The sequence below is a fragment of the Salarias fasciatus genome, chromosome 2 (genome assembly GCF_902148845.1).
Source record: "Salarias fasciatus chromosome 2, fSalaFa1.1, whole genome shotgun sequence".
In the NCBI taxonomy this organism is placed as follows: domain Eukaryota; kingdom Metazoa; phylum Chordata; class Actinopteri; order Blenniiformes; family Blenniidae; genus Salarias; species Salarias fasciatus.
The window spans coordinates 30,162,975-30,183,866 of NC_043746.1; the positions used below are offsets into that span (position 1 = coordinate 30,162,975).

The 20,892-nt window shown below is 48.6% G+C and overlaps 2 protein-coding genes across 3 annotated transcripts in view; both read left to right on the top strand.

The window, feature by feature from the left end:
* The first annotated feature begins 1,706 nt into the window (after positions 1-1,706).
* On the top strand, positions 1,707-17,933 carry tapt1a (transmembrane anterior posterior transformation 1a). The gene is made up of 14 exons (XM_030101527.1): positions 1,707-1,922; positions 4,236-4,366; positions 5,496-5,614; positions 9,295-9,457; positions 9,698-9,833; positions 10,443-10,540; positions 10,770-10,839; positions 11,059-11,139; positions 11,337-11,446; positions 11,526-11,585; positions 11,674-11,742; positions 11,830-11,906; positions 12,781-12,950; positions 16,125-17,933. Exons 1-14 carry the CDS (start codon positions 1,724-1,726, stop codon positions 16,427-16,429), a joined length of 1,788 nt encoding a protein of 595 aa, XP_029957387.1. The 5' UTR covers positions 1,707-1,723; the 3' UTR covers positions 16,430-17,933.
* Positions 17,934-19,548: 1,615 nt separating this feature from the next.
* Positions 19,549-20,892, top strand: part of prom1a (prominin 1a) — a 65,442-nt gene continuing 64,098 nt past the window's right edge. Inside the window, exon 1 of one of the 2 annotated variants that reach the window (XM_030101494.1) lies at positions 19,549-20,068. In XM_030101494.1, the coding sequence (XP_029957354.1) occupies positions 19,810-20,068 (259 nt within the window). In that variant the 5' untranslated portion in view covers positions 19,549-19,809. The remainder of the gene's footprint in view (positions 20,069-20,892) is intronic. The other variant, XM_030101500.1, reaches the window with a different exon arrangement.

A 20,892-nucleotide genomic window follows, 5' to 3' on the forward strand; every position in this document is an offset into this window, starting at 1 on the left:
GTATTTATTTGTGCATTTGTAAGGAAGCTAACACATTTCTAAATATGTTTGAGCCTAGTATTATTAGACACCGTTTGTACATTATATAGCAGAGGTGTTCAGTGTCATATCTGATGTCTGGTATGTATGCTTTACCATTATGTGTGCCAATAAACCGTGCTTACAAAGGAGCCTGGCTTGGTTGGTGCGTGCGTGCGTGTCTGTGCACGTAGCCGGACGGTTTTCTGTCTGGTTTCTTCGGCTGTCAACTTTAAAAAATGAAGTAAAAGTGCAGACATGTCTCTGTGAGGGTTGTTTTCTAGCTGTCCCGGAGCTTTCTATCATGTTGCATCATTGTCAAAATACAATTTTTAACGTTTCCTCTTCGTCTTGTGGCTCTTTCAAACAACTTTGCTGAAGAAAGCGTGACTCGGGGCTGTTTCTGCACAATTATCAAGAAATGCAGTTACATTCTCGGCTTTATGTTCAAAGTATAATTTTAATTACACTGTGAGGAAATGTATTTTGGGTTGTAAGAGTTATTCCTGTCATGTCTTTTTTTAACCTTTTAAGTGGCCAAAGAAAGCTTCAGGAAATGTCCTGCATTTAGTCAGCTATACATTTTTTTAAGCTGGTTATTTCATGAGAATGACATAAGAAGCAATAATGAGCACACAATGTTACACCCTACGATTCCTCAGACACCCAGAATTCGTTGCACCACAGTGTGAAACATTAAAATCCGATCATTACTGCAGATTTGCACAGACAGTTGTGTTTTGGCTTCCTTTTTATTCACCCAGATGCTGTTAATTGACTGGCCCTATCTGAGATTATTCTTTATTTAAATACTGCCTCGTTGAACCTGCTTCAGTCATCCAGAGAATAAACCATAGAAAGTCCTCTGACTTAGAATATGAGCACAGAATGAAACTTTGGGAACAGATAAGAGCGGCGAGCCTGTTGTTGGGTAGACTTTAACTCCGGGAAGATGTTATGGAGCTTTGGCGACACCAAGTGGAAAATGTGAGTACCGCAAAAACATGCAGCCCCTGCTGCCATCAAGTCAACGATGAAGTTAAAAAAAAAAAAAACATAAAACTTTCTCAAAGTTGTAACTCAAGCTTTTAAATTCCACAGTCACTTTCCCTTTTTTTCTTAAAAAATGACAAATTACCTTGTGTATAATAGCCTAAACATATTCAACCATTTTTTGGCAGTCAGATCAATTTGTCAGGATTTCAAAACTTCTATCAATATGCCCTAACCTGCATGTGATTGCCTAAAAATTATTTGATCCCACATACATTATTCGAAAATATTTTACATAATCACAAATACGGTATATATAAATACATACAAACAAATTATTAATGTTAAATTCAATTAGTTAAAATTAGCTTGGTTTTTTTTTTTTTTCAAATCAACTAGAAAGTTAAAAATAAGCTATTTTAAATCATTACAGTTGAAAATTATGAGATAGTTAAAGTGAAAATGAAACAGAAACTTGAATGGATTGATTTGGAAATGTTAAAAATGTAAAACACATTGAAAGTCAATAGCGATTTGAATAAGCAAAGTTAAATCATAAAATAATATTAAATAAATTAAACTTAATATAACTTTTCAACTTAAACAGAAAAACTGAGCTGGACGTCAAACGACTCTGCGTGCTTCCGTTTTCGTGACGTCAGCCTCGCGCAGTGATGACGTAGCACCAGGCGGCACGGCGGCTGGAGGAAACATGGCGGAGGTGTCGGGGGCCGAGCTGTCAGAGGAGAAAGAAGCTGAAACTGAGCTGAAAAGGAGACTCAAAGGACCAAAAACGCCGTGGGACGAGCTGCACAGGTCGGGGAAAGTCAGCCTGACCGCGGAGCTGCCGGAGACTTTGGGCTTCTACGATATCAGCGCTGTCAGGAGGGAGCAGCGGGAGCTGCCAGCAGGTAACCTCCGTTAACCTGACGTTCCCCGACAGATAACAACCATTAAACTGTCCAACTAATTAACCGACGAATGTGCTGTTTCACGCTTTCTGCGTTAATGCTTTCACTCCGGCCACGGGGAGCCACTGGCTTCATACCGAAGCCACGTGAGGAGCGTCTAGAAGCTTGTTTACAGTCACCGGTGCTTCGGTTAACTAGCTAATAATAAACTGTGCTCTTTAGTAACTTAAAACTACTAGTTCAAGTCAAGTTATGAAACCTGTTTCTGACTCTATATCTCACCGTCCAACAGCTGCACAAACGTCAGAACTATGTTTCCAACAATCCCAGACAGAAATGATTTGATGTTCATTAAATCAGATCGTCCTGGGTTACAGTGAATTCTGTCGCTCGTTTAATCATGTTCGCCTTGAATGTCAGGAATTTTACTTCCGTCAATACTTTTACTCACTAACATGAAGCTTTGTGAATACTTTACACATTCTGAATGTTTTATAACCTCCAAAATAAATCTAGTCTCTAATCGGAGTTGGTTCAGCAGCTCCAATCAATTCGATTTAATGTCAACGACATTCATAAAGTTCCATATATGACATAGCCATTTTAAGGCCCTTGATATTAATAATAATAATAATAATGATAATAATAATAATGATAATTGTAATAATAATAATAATAATAATAATAAGAAGAAAGCTGCAGAACCAGACTCTGCTGTGATCATGGTTATTAAAGCATGCATTGTAATTTTAATTCGGCTGATGGAGCAGAGAGCAGGAGAGCAGGGGTTGACCTCAGCTGGTCTTGGGTGAAGGCTGAGGACATCGAGAGGCATGTAGCCAGACCATCATTGTGCAAACACTGAGACGGACAGACAGTCACATATTGCATATTTATCACAAAGGGCAATTTGCAGAGTTCAGCCACATTTTGAGACTCAGAGTCCTGAAGAAAACCCTCGGAAGAAAACCTGCCATTCACCGAAATGCATAAAGGTTAGCTCACTATGTCTTTACAATGACTGCAGACATGATGAATGGTTCGCTGTCAGCACCTCAGTCCTGCTTTGGTTTTGTTGATTTGGGTTTTTGCTCATATTCTCTTGTTATTTTTGTAAATTATGGGACAGGCATCACAAGCCATTGACTTCAGCTTGTTAATTTTTTTCTTGGTCATTTAAACAGTGTGTGTTGGTGTTTGTATTTTCCAGGAGTTGAGTTATGACCTATTCATTTATGAAGGGTGTTCCTCACCTGTCCTTCGTTAACTCCTGAGATGTGGTGAAGTTTATCAGGGTGATTTGAATGAAGATTGCAAGATTAAGTAAACCATTTGTTGGAAAGAATGTTTTCAAACTTTTGCCAAAGCTTCTATAAGTGCAGCTGATATTATCTCCTGTTTCCAGACTGTAAATCATTAAGTCAAGGATGATGTGTTTTTGGGTAAAATATAAACCGAGAACATATTCTCATATTAAAATCTCCCCTTTCTTGATTGTAGAACTTCAGACTCACCGTTAATCTCTAGATCGGAGAGTTCACATGAGTGTTCAGCCAACTACAGGAGTTATGTAACGCCGTTTATGGAGCCCTGTGTTCTTATTTCAAACTGCAGGCACTCTGAATTTATCTGTACCAGTATGAGTAAAGGTCACAGATCATGGAAACATGGCTGACCAAATACAGAACAGTGCGAAGTACGATATATTCTACACTGCAGCCAAGAAGAGGGAGACTCTGGAGATGAAGTCATGTGTGTAAATGTTGTTTATGTTGTTTTTTTATTTACTTTGTTTAGAATTACTTTTTGCTTTATACATTCCCCTCCTGGGTATTTTAATAAACCCTGTAACATCAAATCTCCTGCAAGTTGCGCCAACATTGTCTTGTAGGAGAGAAGATGAGAGATGCAGGATGAGCTCCTCTTTGTCTTCAGCTTATGAAAATGTGAATTATTCTCAGAGGCTTAAGATAGTTGAGACAATACAGGGACATTTAGAGTGAAATCTGAACCTGATAGAATGACATGGTTTGGTTCTATTTTCTCAATGTTGTCTAGACTTTCTAATATGTGATTAATGCCTGAAGATAAATATGATTTTTTTTTTTTTTCAAACCCATGAAAGCATTTTCAGAATGTAAGCTTGAAGTATAGCTCACTGTACTCTGTTGTCAGTATTGAGCTGGTGGTGTCCTGAATCCACCTCTCAGAGACGTTTCCTTTCCCGTCGGCCTCTAAAGGTTGGATTTCCACTGTGTTGACAGTTGCAGACAATGGCTTTGTGCTCACACTGTTGCTCTGCTGTTGTTCCAGATCCGTCGCTGACACGCTTCATTTGTGCGGAGCTCACCAGAGGTTATTTCCTGGAACACAATGAGGCAAAGTACACGGAGCGCCGAGAGAGAGTTTACACATGCATGCGTATTCCCAAGGAGCTGGAGAAGGTAGCGAGCGATAACGGCCCCCTGCACACGCCGCACGCCGCCCCCCTTCCCTCCGCCGCTATCGCCCTCTGTCTGCTGCCGTTCCCAGCAGAAGTCGTGTTATCAGCTTCAGGGACGGCCAGCCTGAGTCAGTCTTACTGTTACAGTCATTAACCAATAGTTTCTTCATCAATTTCTAATCTGCAAGCTTCAAAACGAGGAAGTCTTGGTTATTTATCAAAGGAATAATTCTGATGTTTCATATAATGAAGTGGAATATTTTTCAACATTAAGTTTTAATTAGTTTCCTCATTTTAAAACAATCTGTAAACAGTTGTACATAAAGATATATATTATTTATATTATTATTTTTCATTATTATATGGTCTAACTGTCATCAATACTAGTTACTCAAAATCTTCACATCAGGATAAATATTTAATTTAACCACTTGCCTGAGTGACAGGTTTTGTTAAAGTGTTTTTGTAGTTCTGCCATATAAACTCCAGAGGGCGTTGTCCCACAGTCTGAGCTCATCTTCATACAAACAATTATCCTCTTTGTTTACTTTTCTTCTCCAAGAATTCCTCTTTTTCAGAATAATTTCTGAATTGATGTATTTTTCTCTGAATCTTTGCTCCCCAGTTACACTACTTCACAGCCATCTGCCTCACTCTGCCATTTAATTCAAATTAACTTTAATTACACTGTTGTGTTTCTCAGTGTCAAGGTCTTCACTGGTGTTTTCTGGGGTGTTTGGACCCTCAGTTAGCAGTCCCGTTCAGCACTGATGTGTGTTTCTTCTTGCTTGAGGCCAGAGGAATGTGTGTAAACAGAAAAGCTCAGTGGCTGCTCTGTGTTAGGTAGTGAACTGAAAACTCGGCTGACCAGGCCCCAAGAGAAGCCACCAAGCTTCCACCAATGAGCGCTGAGCCCTCCTGTCAGACCAGCACTGCTAGCTTCAGCTGACTTCCTGTCCGGAGGGTTCAGACCATGAGGGCTCAGACAGCTTTCAGGCTGAGCTGGCAGCTGTGGCACACACTCCCTGTATGTATGAGCTGCAGCATGTACTCTTTCCTTCTTATTGGATGCTGTGCACCGTGCACGTTTCCCCTGACCCGGCGCTTCCTCTCCTCTCTGACTCTTCCAGTTGATGCTCTTCGGCTTCTTCCTGTGTGTGGACGCCTTCCTGTACGTCTTCACGCTGCTGCCCCTCAGAGTGCTGCTGGCCCTGCTCCGAGTCCTCACCCTGCCATGCTGCGGCTTCAGGTTAGAGCACACACACACACACACACACACACACACACACACACACACACACACACACACACACACACACACACACACACACACACAGTGACATGTAATCTCTGTACGGTGTACATTGTTTGTGTTTGTTCCCAGATGCCACCAGTAGGGGGCAGCAGTCAGTCCAGCTCCTCTCACATTTTGTCTTTTGAAGAATGAATGCCTATTATCTGAGTTTTCAGAGTTTTAAATGAAAACCTGTCACATGCTGGACCTCTAAGGCAGGACAGTGGTCGTCACTGTGTGTGAATCAACATCCTTTACTAACACTTTAATAAAACACAGGAACCAGCTCAGCTGTCAGAAGCAATCTGTGTTAAATGTTGAGTATCACTGATCTGTGTTTATCTGCTGGACTGAGGCGCCGTTTACACGACAACATTTCAAGCGAAAACTCAATTGTTTTCGCGTTTTCATTTCAGAGAAGTTTCACGTTCACACGGCAGCGTTCTGAGAGTGACCTCCGTTCACACAGCAACTGCAGAAACACTGAAAGTAATGACTTTAGCTACACAACCTCTACATGATGACGGAGTAGGAGGATTTTTCAGATGCTCTGAGTATCATTGTTGTGTAAAGGGAATCCCAAAACACAACGACAGTTTAGCATTTTCTCTTGAAACAGCTGCCGTGTGAAAGGGCCCGAATGTTGTGCTAAAGAAAGAACTAACCCCTCTGAACTGGTCGTATGCGGATCAGCAACAATGAAACTGACTAAACCTCTGACAGTCCTGAAGCATCATGCTCGGTATGAAGAGTGTAATTCTTCTTTTCGCCGTCACATGTGAGCATGTGAGAAGGTCCTGGTGGTCTTATCCTGACGGCGTGTTGATCCTGAGCACTCAGCCTGACTGCTGCTGGACTGGACTGTCCGGATGTTGGTGTGAATCAGTGGCTCTGTTCTAGTGTTCAGTGTTGGGCTGTGTCCTGGTGTGTGTGGTCGGTGGAGTCTGCTTCACTCCACCCAGCAGAAACGTGACCTGAGGCAGGTGGTGTTAATGTTGTGGCTGATCGGTGTGCAGCCCCCCCCGTCCTCACACTCTGTCTGATTCTCCCCCCTGCAGGGCACGAACATGCCCCTACTGCAGAAGAAGCAGGTACGCCCCCTCCCCCCTCCCCTCCCCTCAGAACCAGTCCCACAGCCCTGAACCCCTGAACCGGCCCACATCCTCCATCCTCCATCCACCCGTCCGCTCTCATCCCCATCCTGTCTGCTCCAGACCCAAGCCGCCACGCCAGGTCCTCACAGGGTCACGTGTTGCTTTAGCTCCTGTAAACCAGTGTGGGGAGGATTCAGGGAGCATGCATGGTCACCCCACCCCCACCCCCGACCTCCGACCTCCGACCGGGGGCTTCAGGAACGCCTCTCAGCAGCTGCTGAGGAGGAAAACAGCCCCGCTCGTCCTGCTTTTCCCCCTCAGATCCCCGACTGCTCGGCGCGAGCAGGATGGCTGTTTCTCACTCGGCAGTCAGCTTCTCTAACAAGGCTTGGTGTGAGAGACGCAGCTCCCGGCTGCTCCTCTGAGCCGGAGCTCAGCGGCGCCGTATTAGGATGCAGCTCGCGGCTTCGCTGCACTCACACATATTATTCATGTGTGTTATGGAGATAATGCTTGTAGGGAGGAGATAGCGAGCGCTGCTTTGCGCGCGGTGCTTTTCCAGCCGGCTGCAGCAGTTCGGTATCCAGGGAGCCAGGCGGTGTTCAGAGTGAGAAGCACGGAGCGAGTGTTTACCAACACGCCTCTTCACAGTCTATTAGAAATGACCCCGCGCTGAGTGGAGGAAGCCTCCAAGGTGTTATTTACTGGTTTGTCTGAATTTATACTCAGTTTATTGTCATCCTGTTCAAACCCTGAAAATATGCGTTTAGTCAGAAAATAAATGTAAATAATAAAATACTCTCCACTTCTGTCTGTTAGTTATGGATTATTCTAAAAATTCAGTCATGAACAAAGCTGGTCGAGCTTTTGTCATTTGATTCTGTAGATTTTAGATTTCACCACTGGGTGGTGCCGTTGCCTCATGAAAAAGTTGAGCTGAACCCGGGAAACTGAAGCCCTCTTCCTGATGTTGAGACATGTCCTTCTCCCTGTGTGGAGAACAGTAGCTGTTAGTCTCATCAGTGTAGCTTCAGAAACTGTTGTGTTGGATATAAATTCAGACTGTTTGACCCTTTAGGATGCGATCGATTTTCTCTTATTTAGTGAAGAAAAAGGCCCAGCTGCTGGTCTGCTGCCTTCTCTTCACAGCGTCGCGCTCACCACTCAGGAGACACGTGATTAAACCGATTTACTCGTCCTTCCACGCTCGGCCATGATTCCTGGAGTCGAGATTCAGTTCAGATCTGCTCTCCGCTCCTCTCCAAGGCCGTCATGTGACGTATGATGTTTCCTTCTTGAAATCAGTAGTGAAGGTCTGCAGGTCGTAGTTGATCCAGAGCAGTGTGTCTGGTGTTTTGTGCTTTAGTTAGTCGAGTATTAGTTTGCTTTGTAGTGATTTAGTGAGAAATCATGTTTCTGTTCAGCTGCTTCCTTCCTCCAGGTGTTGGGTTTCAAACCGGGGATCCCCACATCCACAGTGCTGCTCGGCCCGTCCCGGTTGTCCCTGCAGCTGGGCTCTGCGGTCAGCCTCCAGCTGAGAGCAGAGTTTCGGTCAAACCGCTGACTTCAGGAATATGCAGACGGTGTCAGAGCTAAGCTCCCCGCTCTCCCCCGGTCAGCCCCGTCACAGCAACGGCTCAATAACGGGGCCTATGGATTTGTCAGCCTTCTTCTTAACATGCCCCAAAGCCTCCACTGCGAGCTGCGGCTCATAATTCTGAGAGCCGCGCATGTCTCACACATGTTAATACCCTGAGGGAACGGGCTTTGCTCTCCCTGCAGTCTGACAGCCGAGGCTTTATCTCTCCGGTCTGTCCCTCCACCGGCTGAAGCAGCTCTGCCCAAAATGCTGCTGTTTTCCTCTCTAATTGAAATATTTCCATTTGCATCGATGCCCGAGCACAAAGGTGGTCTGTTTGGCAGACGAGGAAAACACTGATTTAATCAGACAGGAGCAGGTTGAACACAGCAACAACAACACGGGAGGAAGAGGAGCTTATTAAAAAGACATGCGTCTTCTGAATCAGATAGCTTCAATATGAAGGAGGAGATACCAACTTTAATAATCCACAGTGTCCTGTAGACGCCACCTCCGCGTGGGTTATCTGTGTGTGTGTGTGTGTGTGTGTGTGTGTGTGTGTGTGTGTGTGTGTGTGTGTGTGTGTGTGTGTGTGTGTGTGTGTGTGAGAGAGAGAGAGAGAGAGCTAGAAGCGCTTCATATTAGCTGCTCCTTGTCCTCTTTGCTACACATGAAGCCAGGATTTAAAAGCCGTGTTGTTGAAAATGTTTGCATGCGTCCATGTTTCATGCCTTTTCTCGGTATCAGCGTGTGTGTGTGTGTGTGTGTGTTCATCAGTTCGGCGTAAACTTAGTCACTCACGTGCATGTGGAGCATCGACGGTCTTCCGTTAGCATGAGGCATTGCATCGAGTCACCCATTAAAGTTAGAATCAGCTGCTGAGTCTTCCTCCATGTTGATGCAGACAGGCTGATCTTTCTTTGTGTGTTTCTGTGTGTGTGTGTGTGTGCGTGTGGTGCTAGCGGGTCGCGGCTGCTGCAGCCTGCGCAGGTGTGCGACATGCTGAAGGGCCTGATCCTGCTGCTCTGCTTCTCCATGATGCACTACGTGGACTACTCCATGATGTACCACCTGATCCGAGGACAGTCGGTCATCAAGCTCTACATCATCTACAACATGCTGGAGGTACCGCGGACCGTGACGCCGCCGTGCAGCGGTTAGCGCCGCTGGCACGGGGTTTGCATGTTCTCCCTGTGCCTCAGTGGCTCCTCAGAATACGCCGACATGGATTACTTTCACCTCATGCGCCTCGTAATGTTGATTCTTTTTTTGTATAAATAACGTGTGTGTGTGTGTGTGTGTGTGTGTGTGTGTGTGTGTGTGTGTGTGTGTGTGTGTGTGTGTGTGTGTATGTGTGTGTCTCAGGTAGCAGATCGCCTCTTCTCCTCCTTCGGCCAGGACATCCTGGACGCTCTGTACTGGACGGCCACTGAACCCAAAGAGCGCAAGCGAGACAGTATCGGAGTGATCCCTCACTTCCTCATGGCGGTGCTCTACGTGTGTATCCTCTCATCTAGTTTCACTCTTAACCGGTATAATCTCATTTCATTTCATCAATTATTTAATCAAGAAGACGAAGAGCTGCACAGCTTCACTGATACTCTCCAAATCTGTCTCAGTGTTTTGTATAAACTGACACCAAAGACGTAAAGACTAAACTATCGGACCTATACACAGGAAACCAGGAAATGTGTGTTTTGTCAGTTTCCTTCTATAGTGTTAAATCTGTGTGTTTACTGAGTGTGAAGGCTACCACCATGAAAAAACTCAGACATAATAATACATGTTACTGCAAAGAAATAATCCACCAAAGACTCATTCCTTGTTTTTTGTGTGTACTTTATTTATTCATGAGTCCGGAGGAGGAGTGTTGAGCTGTGTGAATAACGATGAGTTGCACTGTGGGTAGTTTGAGGTTTATATCGCTGCAGTGTTTCTACGCTCATGCTTGATTCCTGTTTTCAGAGTTTCTCAGTTTGAAATGAGTTCCTGTTCATTCTGGTGAGGCATTTCCCGTGTCTTCGTGGTTCAGAGAGCGTGTGTTTGACTGGATTCCAGTTCGACGTTACAGTTTAATGAAACGTTGTTTTCCTGAGCGCCTTTCCTTCAGTCCTTCATTCAATCCTCATCATGGTCCAGGCCTCCACGCTGAACGTCGCCTTCAACTCCCACAACAAGTCACTGCTGACCATCATGATGTCCAACAACGTCAGTACACACACACACACACACACACACACAGCCTACACTGTTTTTCTATCTACTAATCAAATGTGTGCGTGAGCAGAGTTAATCTGTAAAGTGTTTGGCTGCAGCTGAATCCCAGAAAATCGGCGCTGCTGATGAAACGCTGCAGCTGCAACGTGACGGTTTCTCTTCATTTCATAAATATGCTAACTGACTCTCTTTTTTTTTTTCTCTTTGCTTCCTCACACAGTTTGTGGAGATTAAAGGGAGTGTGTTCAAGAAATTTGAGAAGAACAACTTGTTCCAAATGTCCAACAGTGGTAAGACGGCGATCACCAGATCACAGCTGGACGGGTTCATGAGGAAACCTCATGATGACACAGTTAACGCCGCGCCAAACCTTTACAGCTGCGTCCGTTAGAGTTACAGTAGATGGGTGCTGATGGGACGGAACGGTGTGGCGACGGCCTCGCCGCTGCTGTAACGCACCCTGAATGGAGGCCATGTGCTTGAAGCTAACTGCTGAATTTATCCCTCAGATATCAAAGAACGCTTCACCAGCTACGTTCTGCTGCTCATCGTCTGCCTCAGGAATATGGAGCAGTTCTCCTGGAACACAGGTATTTTACATGAAGTCTCAGGGTTAGAAAAAAAAATCCATAAAGATTGAAATATTAAACCGTCTGAGCTCGATGCTGACTGTGGAGAACTCCAGCACAACCAGGATATGTTTCTGATAGCTTGCAGAGGTTTTCTGTGTGGATATGGCTTAGTGTGAGAATAAAACCCGCCGTGGTTAAACGGCGTTTCCTCTCAGACCACCTGCTGGTGCTGCTCCCCGACGTCTTCATCGTCATCGTCTCTGAAATCGCCGTCGACACGATCAAGCACGCCTTCATCACCAAGTTCAACGACATCCCGGCAGACGTGAGAACCTCGCCGGGATTAAGTTCTCTCCCGTTGGGCCTGCCCCGGCGCTGCAGCGTGTCTTCTGTCTGTCCTCCAGGTGTACAGCGAGTACCGAGCCAGCCTGGCCTTCGACCTCGTCAGCAGCCGGCAGAAGAACGTAAGAGCCGTCTCCGCGTTCACATCCTCGCGTGGACGCCACTGAGCCCACGCAGCTAATCAGTTCATCTGTGTGTGTCGCTGCGTAGGCCTACACCGACTACAGTGACTCGGTGGCTCGGAGGATGGGCTTCATCCCGCTGCCGCTGGCCGTGCTGGTGAGGCCGCCTGCTGCTGCTGCTGCTGCTCAGGAATTAAACACCAGGCGCGCTGGGAGATTCTGAGATGTGTTTTTTTCTGCCCAGCTCATCCGAGTGCTGTTGAGTTCAGTGAAGGTTCAAGGAGCCCTGTCGTACACGTGCGTCTTCCTCTTTTATCTGGGGTAAGTCTTCAGTCTGACGGCACGCAGGTTGGAATGTGATTTAATAGAAGCTGCCAGCTCAACATCCGAGCGGAGCGGCTTCTAATCTTCACACGCTTCCTCATTGTGCCGACTGTTGTATTCCCATGTTTCACTTCACAGGTCAAATTCTTAACGTTTTACAATATTTAACGATGTGTGTGACGGCTTCATTCTCTCACACACACACTGGTGTTCAGCTTTGCCTCAGAGTCTCATGAAAGCGCAGTAACACATGGAAGAAGAGTCATAAACATGCATTCAGATGCAGAGACTCAAAGCGTTATATAAGCTTTCACACCGAGCCCTGACGTTCTCGCCGCGCCGCTGACGGCCTCGCTCTTTCTCGTTCGCCGGATCCCGTCGGGCTCGTGCCTCCCTCAGGGCTGAGGAGCACAGCGTTGTCATCTCCAGTGCCGTCTCCGGCCTCCCCTCTGCTCCGGTTTAAAAATAGCCCCGACTCGAGCGGAGCGCCGCGCTCCGGCGGAGATTCAGCCGCTCCGCGTCCGAGGCGCCGCTCCACAGACCCGAATGTGTCCGTCTCTCACTCATCAGCGTCACAGCCGGGGCCTCACAGCGAGGCCCTCCAACAGGATGGTGAGCTTCCACATGCATGTGTCGGCGGAGCGACGTGAGCGGCGGAGACTGAAGCCAGACGGCGGAGGAGACTCATTACAGCTCCGGTCCAGCTCAAGACGGCTCTGAGAGAAATATGATGTCTCAGCAGAAACAGAAACAGGGATTCTGATCACCTTTAAGATAGAAATGTTTGCTTTTGTTCATCCAGAGGAATTTACGGTGAATGTTTGATTCTCTTCGACGTCCTCGTCTGAACTTCAGCCTTCTTCCCCTGCAGGCTGGTGACGCTCAAAGTGTTGAACAGTATTGTGCTGCTGGGAAAGTCCTGCGTTTACGTGAAAAGAGCCAACATGGAGGACAAACTGTTTGAGAAGAGCTCCACTCCCTCCTCCTCCTCCAACAAGACCCCCAACAAGGCCGACCAGGCCAGAGGTCAAACGCCTTCAGGTGGGTAGCTCACAGTCCGGCAGCAGCTGGCAAGGTCGATATGTGGTTCACTCTTGGTTTCTACGAGGCGAACAGTCATTAGCAGTAGCTGAAAGACTGACTCATCCCAGTGATCCAGAATGACCCAGAGTGTTTACCAGTTACCTGGTTAAAGCATTTGGTGCTTCATAAATCAGAAGCTCCACGGTGTCATCCCCATCAGCCCCGGTCCTGGACCGGAAGAAGGTGGTCTGCTCTCTCCAGGTCGTGACCCAAGTGGAGGTCTTCAAGTATCTTGGGGTTTTGTTCGCGAGTGAGGGATGGAAGGAGCGTGAGATTGACAGGCGGATCGGTGCAGCATCTGCAGTGATCAGTCGTTGTATCGGTCCGTTGTGGTGAGAAGGAGCTGAGCCGAAAGGCGAAGCTCTCGATTTACCGGTCAGTCTACGTTCCCACCCTCACCTGTGGTCATGAGCTTTGGGTCATGACCGAAAGGACAAGATCCCGGATACAAGCGGCTGCAATGAGCGTCCTCCGTAGGGTGGCTGGGCTCCCTTAGAGATACGGTGAGGAGCTCAGTCACCAGGGAGGAGCTCGGAGTAGAGCTGCTACTCCTCCACATCCAGAGGAACCAGCTGAGGAGGCTCGGGCACCTCTTTAGGATGGAACCTCCCTGGGGAGGTGTTCCGGGCATTTCCCCCCCAGGAGGAGACCCCGGGGAAGACCCAGGACATGCTGGAGAGACTATGTCTTTCAGCTGGCCTGGGAACACCTCGGGATCCTGAAGGAAGAGTCTGGGGACAGGAAGTCTGGACATCCCTGCTTAGACTGCTGCCCCTGCGGTCCCGGATAAGAGGTGGAAAATAGATGGAAACAGAGAGCATGTCAACTAAGAGCTGTGCTCCAAACAGAGAGTGATCATACAGAGTGATCAGAGGATCAGGGCATGAAGGTTGACCTCCTTTTAAAGGTCACTGAGTGTGATCCCATCATCTCTGCCTGCTAATACTCACTCCGTCACTCTCACTAATTACACTGTGCACATCTATCAGGGCCCTTCAGTGTTCATCAGTGTTCAACGATACAGGCGAGGGACATTCAATAAGTCAGTCGTTATGAGAGAGTGACCAGGGATTAAGAGAAAATGAAAAAATCCCAGGAGAACGAGAGCAGATATAACTTAAGAGGAACACTGAGCAGGAGAAACAGTCAGAGATGTGACTGTGAGGCTGAAACACAACGAGAGAAAACAGGACAAAACGAGACAAGTTATTAGACCAAAGAAGAAGTTATTCACTCAAATGCTTTGACTCTGAAGTGAGAACTGCACTTTTTAATTCATCTTCTAATTTCCTCTCTTTATTGGCTTCATGATCGGTTTATCATGTGATGTTTGTATAAAAGATGTGTGGATGTTAATCCGTCGCCTCGCCCCTGACATCGGACCCTTTTGTGCCTCCAATATGTGAAGAAAACAGTGAGTTTGTATGAAGACTCGGCGGGCGGCAGTCTGTGTCGACGGGAGATTTTTGATCTAAATACAGCAAAGATGTGAAGAAATCATCTGACTGTGCGGAGAGTTGCTGTGATTGTTGTTTGTATTGATGGAGAAACCGCTGCTGGCTGGGAATCACAAAACTTCTTCAATGTTTGAGGTTATATTTTACTTGGGAGATATCAAAAGAGAGCCGCCTTCTGCTTGACGGGAATAGATATGTGGTAAATGAGACACCCTGGGATTTAATCTAGCTGATGAATAATGTTGCCTGTTGCTCCCCGGCTGCCTCTCTCTCTCTCCCTCTCTCTCTCTCTCACTGCTCTTGGAATCAGTGGATCTGATAAACCAGTAATACTCGACAGGCCAGAGGAAACTGCACGGCGGTTTGACAGGACAGAAGTCATTTCCTGTAGCGCTGCTCGTTAGGGCTTTTCTGCTGTTTCCATGGAAACAGATGGAGTTTTCAATATGTTTCCATGTGAACATCAAACATTTCAGAAACCAAAATGACGTTTTCGCCTGAAATTCTCGAGGACGGCGTGACGTCAGATTCGCGTCACTTTCTTGATGATCAATCGCCGCCATCTTGCCAAAGAGTCAAACTATCGCGAGAGACCATAGAGACCGCCGGCGCTGCTCCACTTTAGGCTCCGATGGACGCTGGATTTTAAGAGATTGAAGTGAAAACCTCCACTCGCTGGTTTCCTCAGTGTTTGACCTTTTGACCTTCTAGAAAGAGGAAGGTGACGTTTGTTCATTAGCAGTGCAACATGGTGAAGAACAGGACCAGTTGTTTCAGTCTAACATTTATATTCCTTCTTTTTTCCTGAATGTTGCAGCTTCAGAGTACAAAGTAAGACCTGGTGAGCTTTCTCAGCCGTAGACGTGCACATACACACGTGCACTTTGACCTTATCCTGAGTACAGCATCTGAAGATGTAGAGACAGCTGGTATTGTCTGAGTGTGATCCCACCATGTGGAAGTGAAGCGGGAGGTGTGACAGGTGAACCTCAGCACACACACACACACACACACACACACACACACTGCGCCCATTCAGCTCCGAATTATTCAGTCAGGACTGAAGTCTGAATTTCTATGGATTCTGCTGGCAGACACAGTCCATGTTCATGTTTGAAATGCACACACACACACACACACACTCACATTCTGCAGTGAGGAGAGGGAGTGTGTTGTATCAGAAAGCCCCGGGCCGGGCGGCGGTCTCAGTGGACGCCCTCCAGAATATCCACTCCTCTCTGACATGAATTATTCTGTTTGCTTGATTTTCTTCTGGTGGCTGCAGCTGAGGAGCCGTCTCTCTCTGTCTTCTCTGGATCTAATCTGCAGGCTGGCGACGGGACACGCTGCGCCGCTGTGTGCTGGAAGCCAGCGTGTCCACAGCTTCCCAAGCTTCAGTCACTCAACATGAAGCTTTCAGTTTCCATTTGAAATCTTGAAAAAGTCTAGATTCACAGTCTGCGGCCGTCACAGCTGTTGAACTTACCTTGAGCCAGAACAGCGACTTTGAGCAGCTCTTGGAGCTGAACTCTGACCTCTGAAGCTTCAGCTGGCGGTCGTCATGAAGGTTATCCTGAAGCACAAAAAGAAAAAAGCAGAATGAGCGCTGAGCCGGCGTGGAGGCGGGGTCACTGCCTGGTTCTCATGAAGGTGTGTCTGTGGTGTTTTTTTCCAGGTGAATCCAGGGTGGAGCAGGTTGTTCCCTCCGCCTGCAGCCCTCCTCCTCCTCCCCCCTCCTCCGTCACCACCCAGCCGGCCCCCCGGACCCACCCCTTCCCCCTCCCTCCCACCCAGCCCTGCGCGGCGGAAGAGGCCCCTCCTCCTGCTGCTCCTGCTCAGCCCGCCGCTGACCCGCCGGCGCCGTCCAGGGAGGAAGAGGAGGAGCAGGCGGCGGAGGACCCCGACACCAAGCACCGGACTCCCAAGAAAGACCTGCTGGAGATCGACCGCTTCACCATCTGCGGGAACCGAATCGACTGAGCGGCAGCGGCCGCCGTGTAGCAGCGCCAAGCGCCGGGGGGGGGCGGAGCCGAGCCGAGCCGAGCCTGCAGTCCGTGCTGACGCCGGCTGGAACCGTGAGCGCCGAGCGCGGCGGCGCAGCCGCTGAAAGCCTCAGCGGCAGGCCGGAGGCGGGCGCTCGGGACGAGTGTGTGAGTGTGTTCAGACGTGTGTGTTTCAGCACACGGGGTTCTTCTCGTGTGAGCAGCACTGCGACCACAGGCACAGGAGTTTCCCAGCGCGCTCAGCGGCCACATCGTTCTGCCGCTCGCAAGACAACAGGCGACCAATCAACACAAAGCAGCCTGTCCTGGTGGCTGCTGGGCTCCGTGGAGACCTGGACCCCGGGGGGGGGCAGTGTGACACACACAACACACTCTGCTTCTTCTGCCCTTTTATCTCTTCACTAAATGCCAGGTTTACGTTTGCAGCAGCTCCAGTCCGACATCCAGCACATCACTCTCAATCCAAGCTGGAAAGGAAATAATCTTCACTTTGTTTCTGATCCACATCAAAACCACTTTGATATTTCAACAACAAGCCGTCTGTAGTTCTTCTTTTAATTCCTCCGATGTGTGGGAAGCAGCTGGGAAGCTGATCTGTTTGAGAAGTGATATTTAACCTATTTATCTGGAACGTTTGCACTGATGGACCGTATCGCGCTCAGTACGGTCGCTCGTCTCATCAAACTCAAGTGACGCTCTAATGTTTACATCCCAGGATGGCAGAAGCAATATGTTCACTACTAAAGGCCTTTTCTGTGCGTGTGTGTGTGTGTGTGTATGTGTGTGTGTGTGAGAGAGAGAGAGAGAAACTGCCGTTTGAGTTGTTTGCTGTAAAGATTTATTTGATTGCAATAATAAAGGCGTGTGGTGAACGGGTGAAGACGCCGTGCCAAAGCTTCGCTCCTCACCAGGTCACGAGAGGTCAAGCCGCCGTGGAGCAGTGGAGGGTTTCAGGGTGAGTTAAAGGGACCCGTCATGTGAATCACCAGCAGGAAGTGTGTGTCTAGAGGATGGAGCCACTTCCTGTTTTCTTCTCATGCCTTGTGGGACGAGCAGCAGCGGAGTCTGGACACGCCGCTGCTCTCCACTGCTCATCCCACAAATGCATTTCTCTGGTAATCACAACGGCCCCCTGAGAAAAGTACTCAGACTACTGTTGGTTTGTTTGCTTTAATTTGGAACACGCTGAGGTACTTTTCCACACGTAAACTAAATAATATATTGAATGTTTTGCAGTATTTGGTGTTTACACATATCGATTCTATTTAAGGAGTGTTTCTTCATGATGTCCGTGAGCGTTGTGATCAGGAAGACGGTCCTGTCTCTGGAGCTGTGTCAGGAGTGTCTCTGAGCTGTCCTCAGGCCGCCCTGTGTGTACTGAGACGTTGGAGACGAGCCCGAAGTGTTCTTACGCGAGCTGCGAAGGTCCCCGACACTGCCTGCTGCCCTCGTCTGTATCAGCTGACCTCTGGAATAATTAAAGCTCTTTGGTTGTTTTTTTTTTAAAGCGTGTTGTGTGAGTTTGTGAGCAGGCCGGTTTGAACCCTGTGGGTGAAACTTCCTTCAGAAGTGAAACTGAATTTCGCTCCGCTCCAGTCTGAGTTGATTTCACTTCTCCAAACGACTCGTGATGCTTTCAGAGCCTCGGCCGCGTCGCTTCTGAACAACGCTTTTAGATCCCATTCAGGTTTCCCTTCGCCGTCCTGCGCCGTTGCACCACTTCCTGTAAGCCGAGGTCAGGCGGAGGAAATCTGCCGCAGACAGTCTTACAGGGTGTAAGCAGCTTACGAGCCCGGGCGCCGTCAGCCACCTGCAGCAGTAGTAGTACCTGGACGGGGGCCAGCACAGCAGCTGGGACCTGGACGGGGGACACACACACCGCATTGTGTGGAGGCAGGGGGACGGCCAGTATCCGCTGTCTGCCCTGTGGCCGCAGAAAGGTCAAAGGTGAGGCGCACAGAGCACTGCTGTTCACAAGAAGACCTGAAAACAGGTGTTCAGAGGAGCTTCAGTGGCTGCAGGGCGGGAGTCGCTTCTGGAAGGAAATGAAGGGTTAAACTCCCCAAGCTTCAACAATACCGCTTTAAATTTAACTTTCTTGATGGAAATGTCTTTATTATTGCTTTATAAGCTTAAAAAAGATGAAAATTTCAACTTTCTAACATTCATGTGACAAGACAAAATGTTTCTAGGAGTAAAATTAATGTAATTTTTCCCTATGGAAGTCCATCAAACTGCTGTGACTGTGGAAGAGGGTTATGCACTTTGTCGCCTTGAATTTAACTTGTACTGAGACGTTAAAACCCTGGAGTGGGTAAATTCGTTGTTCTTTTTGTCAGAAGTGGCTTTTATTTAACATGTTTCCTCTTGCACTGGTAAAAGACTCCGTCTGTAGTGTTTTCATGAGTTTTCAGTAGATCTGTGTTTAAGTCCAGTTCTCCAGAGCGTGTTTCAGTAAAATCAGAGGAGTGAGTGAATGAGTGAAACTCTGGAGAAACCGAACAGCTGTGATCTGACTGGAGTTCTAAACTTCTTCCCCTCTCATCCAGTCGGAGCCCAGATACGTCAAAGACATCAAACTCGAATGAAGCCACTTCAATTATTTATTTATTTTTTTTAAATAAACTCAGCCTGGGTGTTGTATCTACTGTATGAAGACACAGCTCCTGAACTTTACAGACCTTTGAGGCGAATGAGAGGGAAAGAAATGGAGCTTCTGTCAGTTCGGAGGAAGCATGAGGAAGATGGAGGTCTGCAGCTGAACCGGAACACCAAGTTTACACTAAATGTTCAGCAGAGGGTGGATGTGATGGAGCATCCATCCACCCATCTAACTGCCACATATCAAACATCCATCCGTTAATCGTCCAACCATCCATCCATCATTCAACCATCTAACATCCACCTATTGATCTAACATCTATCCATAATCTATTAATCATCCATCCACCCATCCTTCCACCCTTCTTCCTCCCTCTCCCCGGCAGGAGGAGTCCTTCCCTCCGGCCCGGTCCTGGCGCGCGCCCCGCCCGCTCCCGTGACGCAGCGCATCCCCGCGGAGCGGAGGCGACGGGCGCGCTCGTCTCCGCGAGGACTGAGCGCGTCGAGCAGCGGAGCCGGTCGGAGGCAGCGGAGCAGCCGGTTCCAGCCCGTTCGGGAGCCCCACGCCGCGGGAGCGATGCTCGGAGCGAGTCTGTCGGCGGGCGGCAGCACCTGAAGAGCCGCGGTCCGTCCACCGGAGCCCCCTCCGCCCGGTCTGCCCCGGTCTGCCCCGCTCCCGGTGAGGAGCGTCCCCTCTGCCCGCTCCCTGAGCGTTTCGCCCCGGATCGAGGCGGCCGGCCGGGCTGTGTGGACACGATGTGGGGCACCGGGAGCGTCCCGCCGCCGCCGCTGCTGCTGCTGCTGCTGCTGCTGCTGCCGGTGCTTCCAGCCTCCGGTGAACTCCAGCAGGAGACCGAGCCGCGGAGACTCCCCCCGCCGGGAAAGTTGGATTTCGGCTACGTGCCTGCGGGAGTTTATGAGACGCTGGCTCACTACGAGCCGGGACCGATCGGGATCCTCTTCCACCTGGTGCACGCGTTTCTGTGCGCGGTGCAGCCCAACGCCTTTCCGCACGGTAAGAGCCGCCGCGGCGGACCGATCCCCGGGGATCCGCTGCACCACGGCGCGGGGCTTGGACCCCCGTGGATCTGTTCGGTGTGTTCCAGACAAACCTTTGGAAACTCCACCGCAAACTTAACTTTTATTTCAAATCCTCCCATAAAGCGCCGCACTGCCCGAACTCTGCAGACAGACCCGTCAGATGAAGTTTTGTCGGTGATTGTGGTCGTTTTCCCCTCTTTCGGTGAATTTCGTGCGTAAAGCGGTTCCTTCCCACCGGGGCGCGTCGTGCGTCACGCGCCCCGCGCCTCCAGCTTTTGCGCACGGAGAAGGTACCGTTTGGGCCCGCGGGTCACTCAACGTGAGGATAATTACAGTTAACGACCCCCTCTTCACTGGCACCGCCGGGCGCGTGCACGCCCCTCGTCTTTCGCCGTGTGAACAAGTGAATGTTCCACTCCGCGTTTAATACAATTAGATCTGACTGCTCGAATACACACAAACACATATGTGTGTCTGTGTGTGTGTGTTTAATTGGGTCGGGGATGCTCAGAAGACGCAGCTCCCCCCCGGTGCGTCAGCCTGCGTCCATACTCCAGTGGAACATTTTGCAGATTAGGCGCTCTCTGAGTCACCTTGTTAATTGAGTAATCCCATAATCCCACGCGCCATATGTTGTTGGCCTTTTGGATTGCAGAGTGTCACCAGCGCTGGGGGGCTCATGTCCTAATCCGGGGGAGCAGACAGACCACTGCCTGGCGAGGCTGTTCATTCATGGATCATGAGGCTGGGATGAGCGTCTCTTTCCTCTGAGAGCTTCTGTCTCCTCTGGACTCTGGG

Excerpts from the sequence above, each read along its gene's own strand:
- tapt1a (XM_030101527.1), top strand. The coding sequence starts at position 1,724 with ATGGCGGAGGTGTCGGGGGCCGAGCTGTCAGAGGAGAAAGAAGCTGAA. Across the intron at positions 5,615-9,294 it reads CTGCCATGCTGCGGCTTCAG|CGGGTCGCGGCTGCTGCAGC; the intron begins GTTAGAGCACAC and ends GTGTGGTGCTAG. Across the intron at positions 10,840-11,058 it reads GTTCCAAATGTCCAACAGTG|ATATCAAAGAACGCTTCACC; the intron begins GTAAGACGGCGA and ends TTTATCCCTCAG.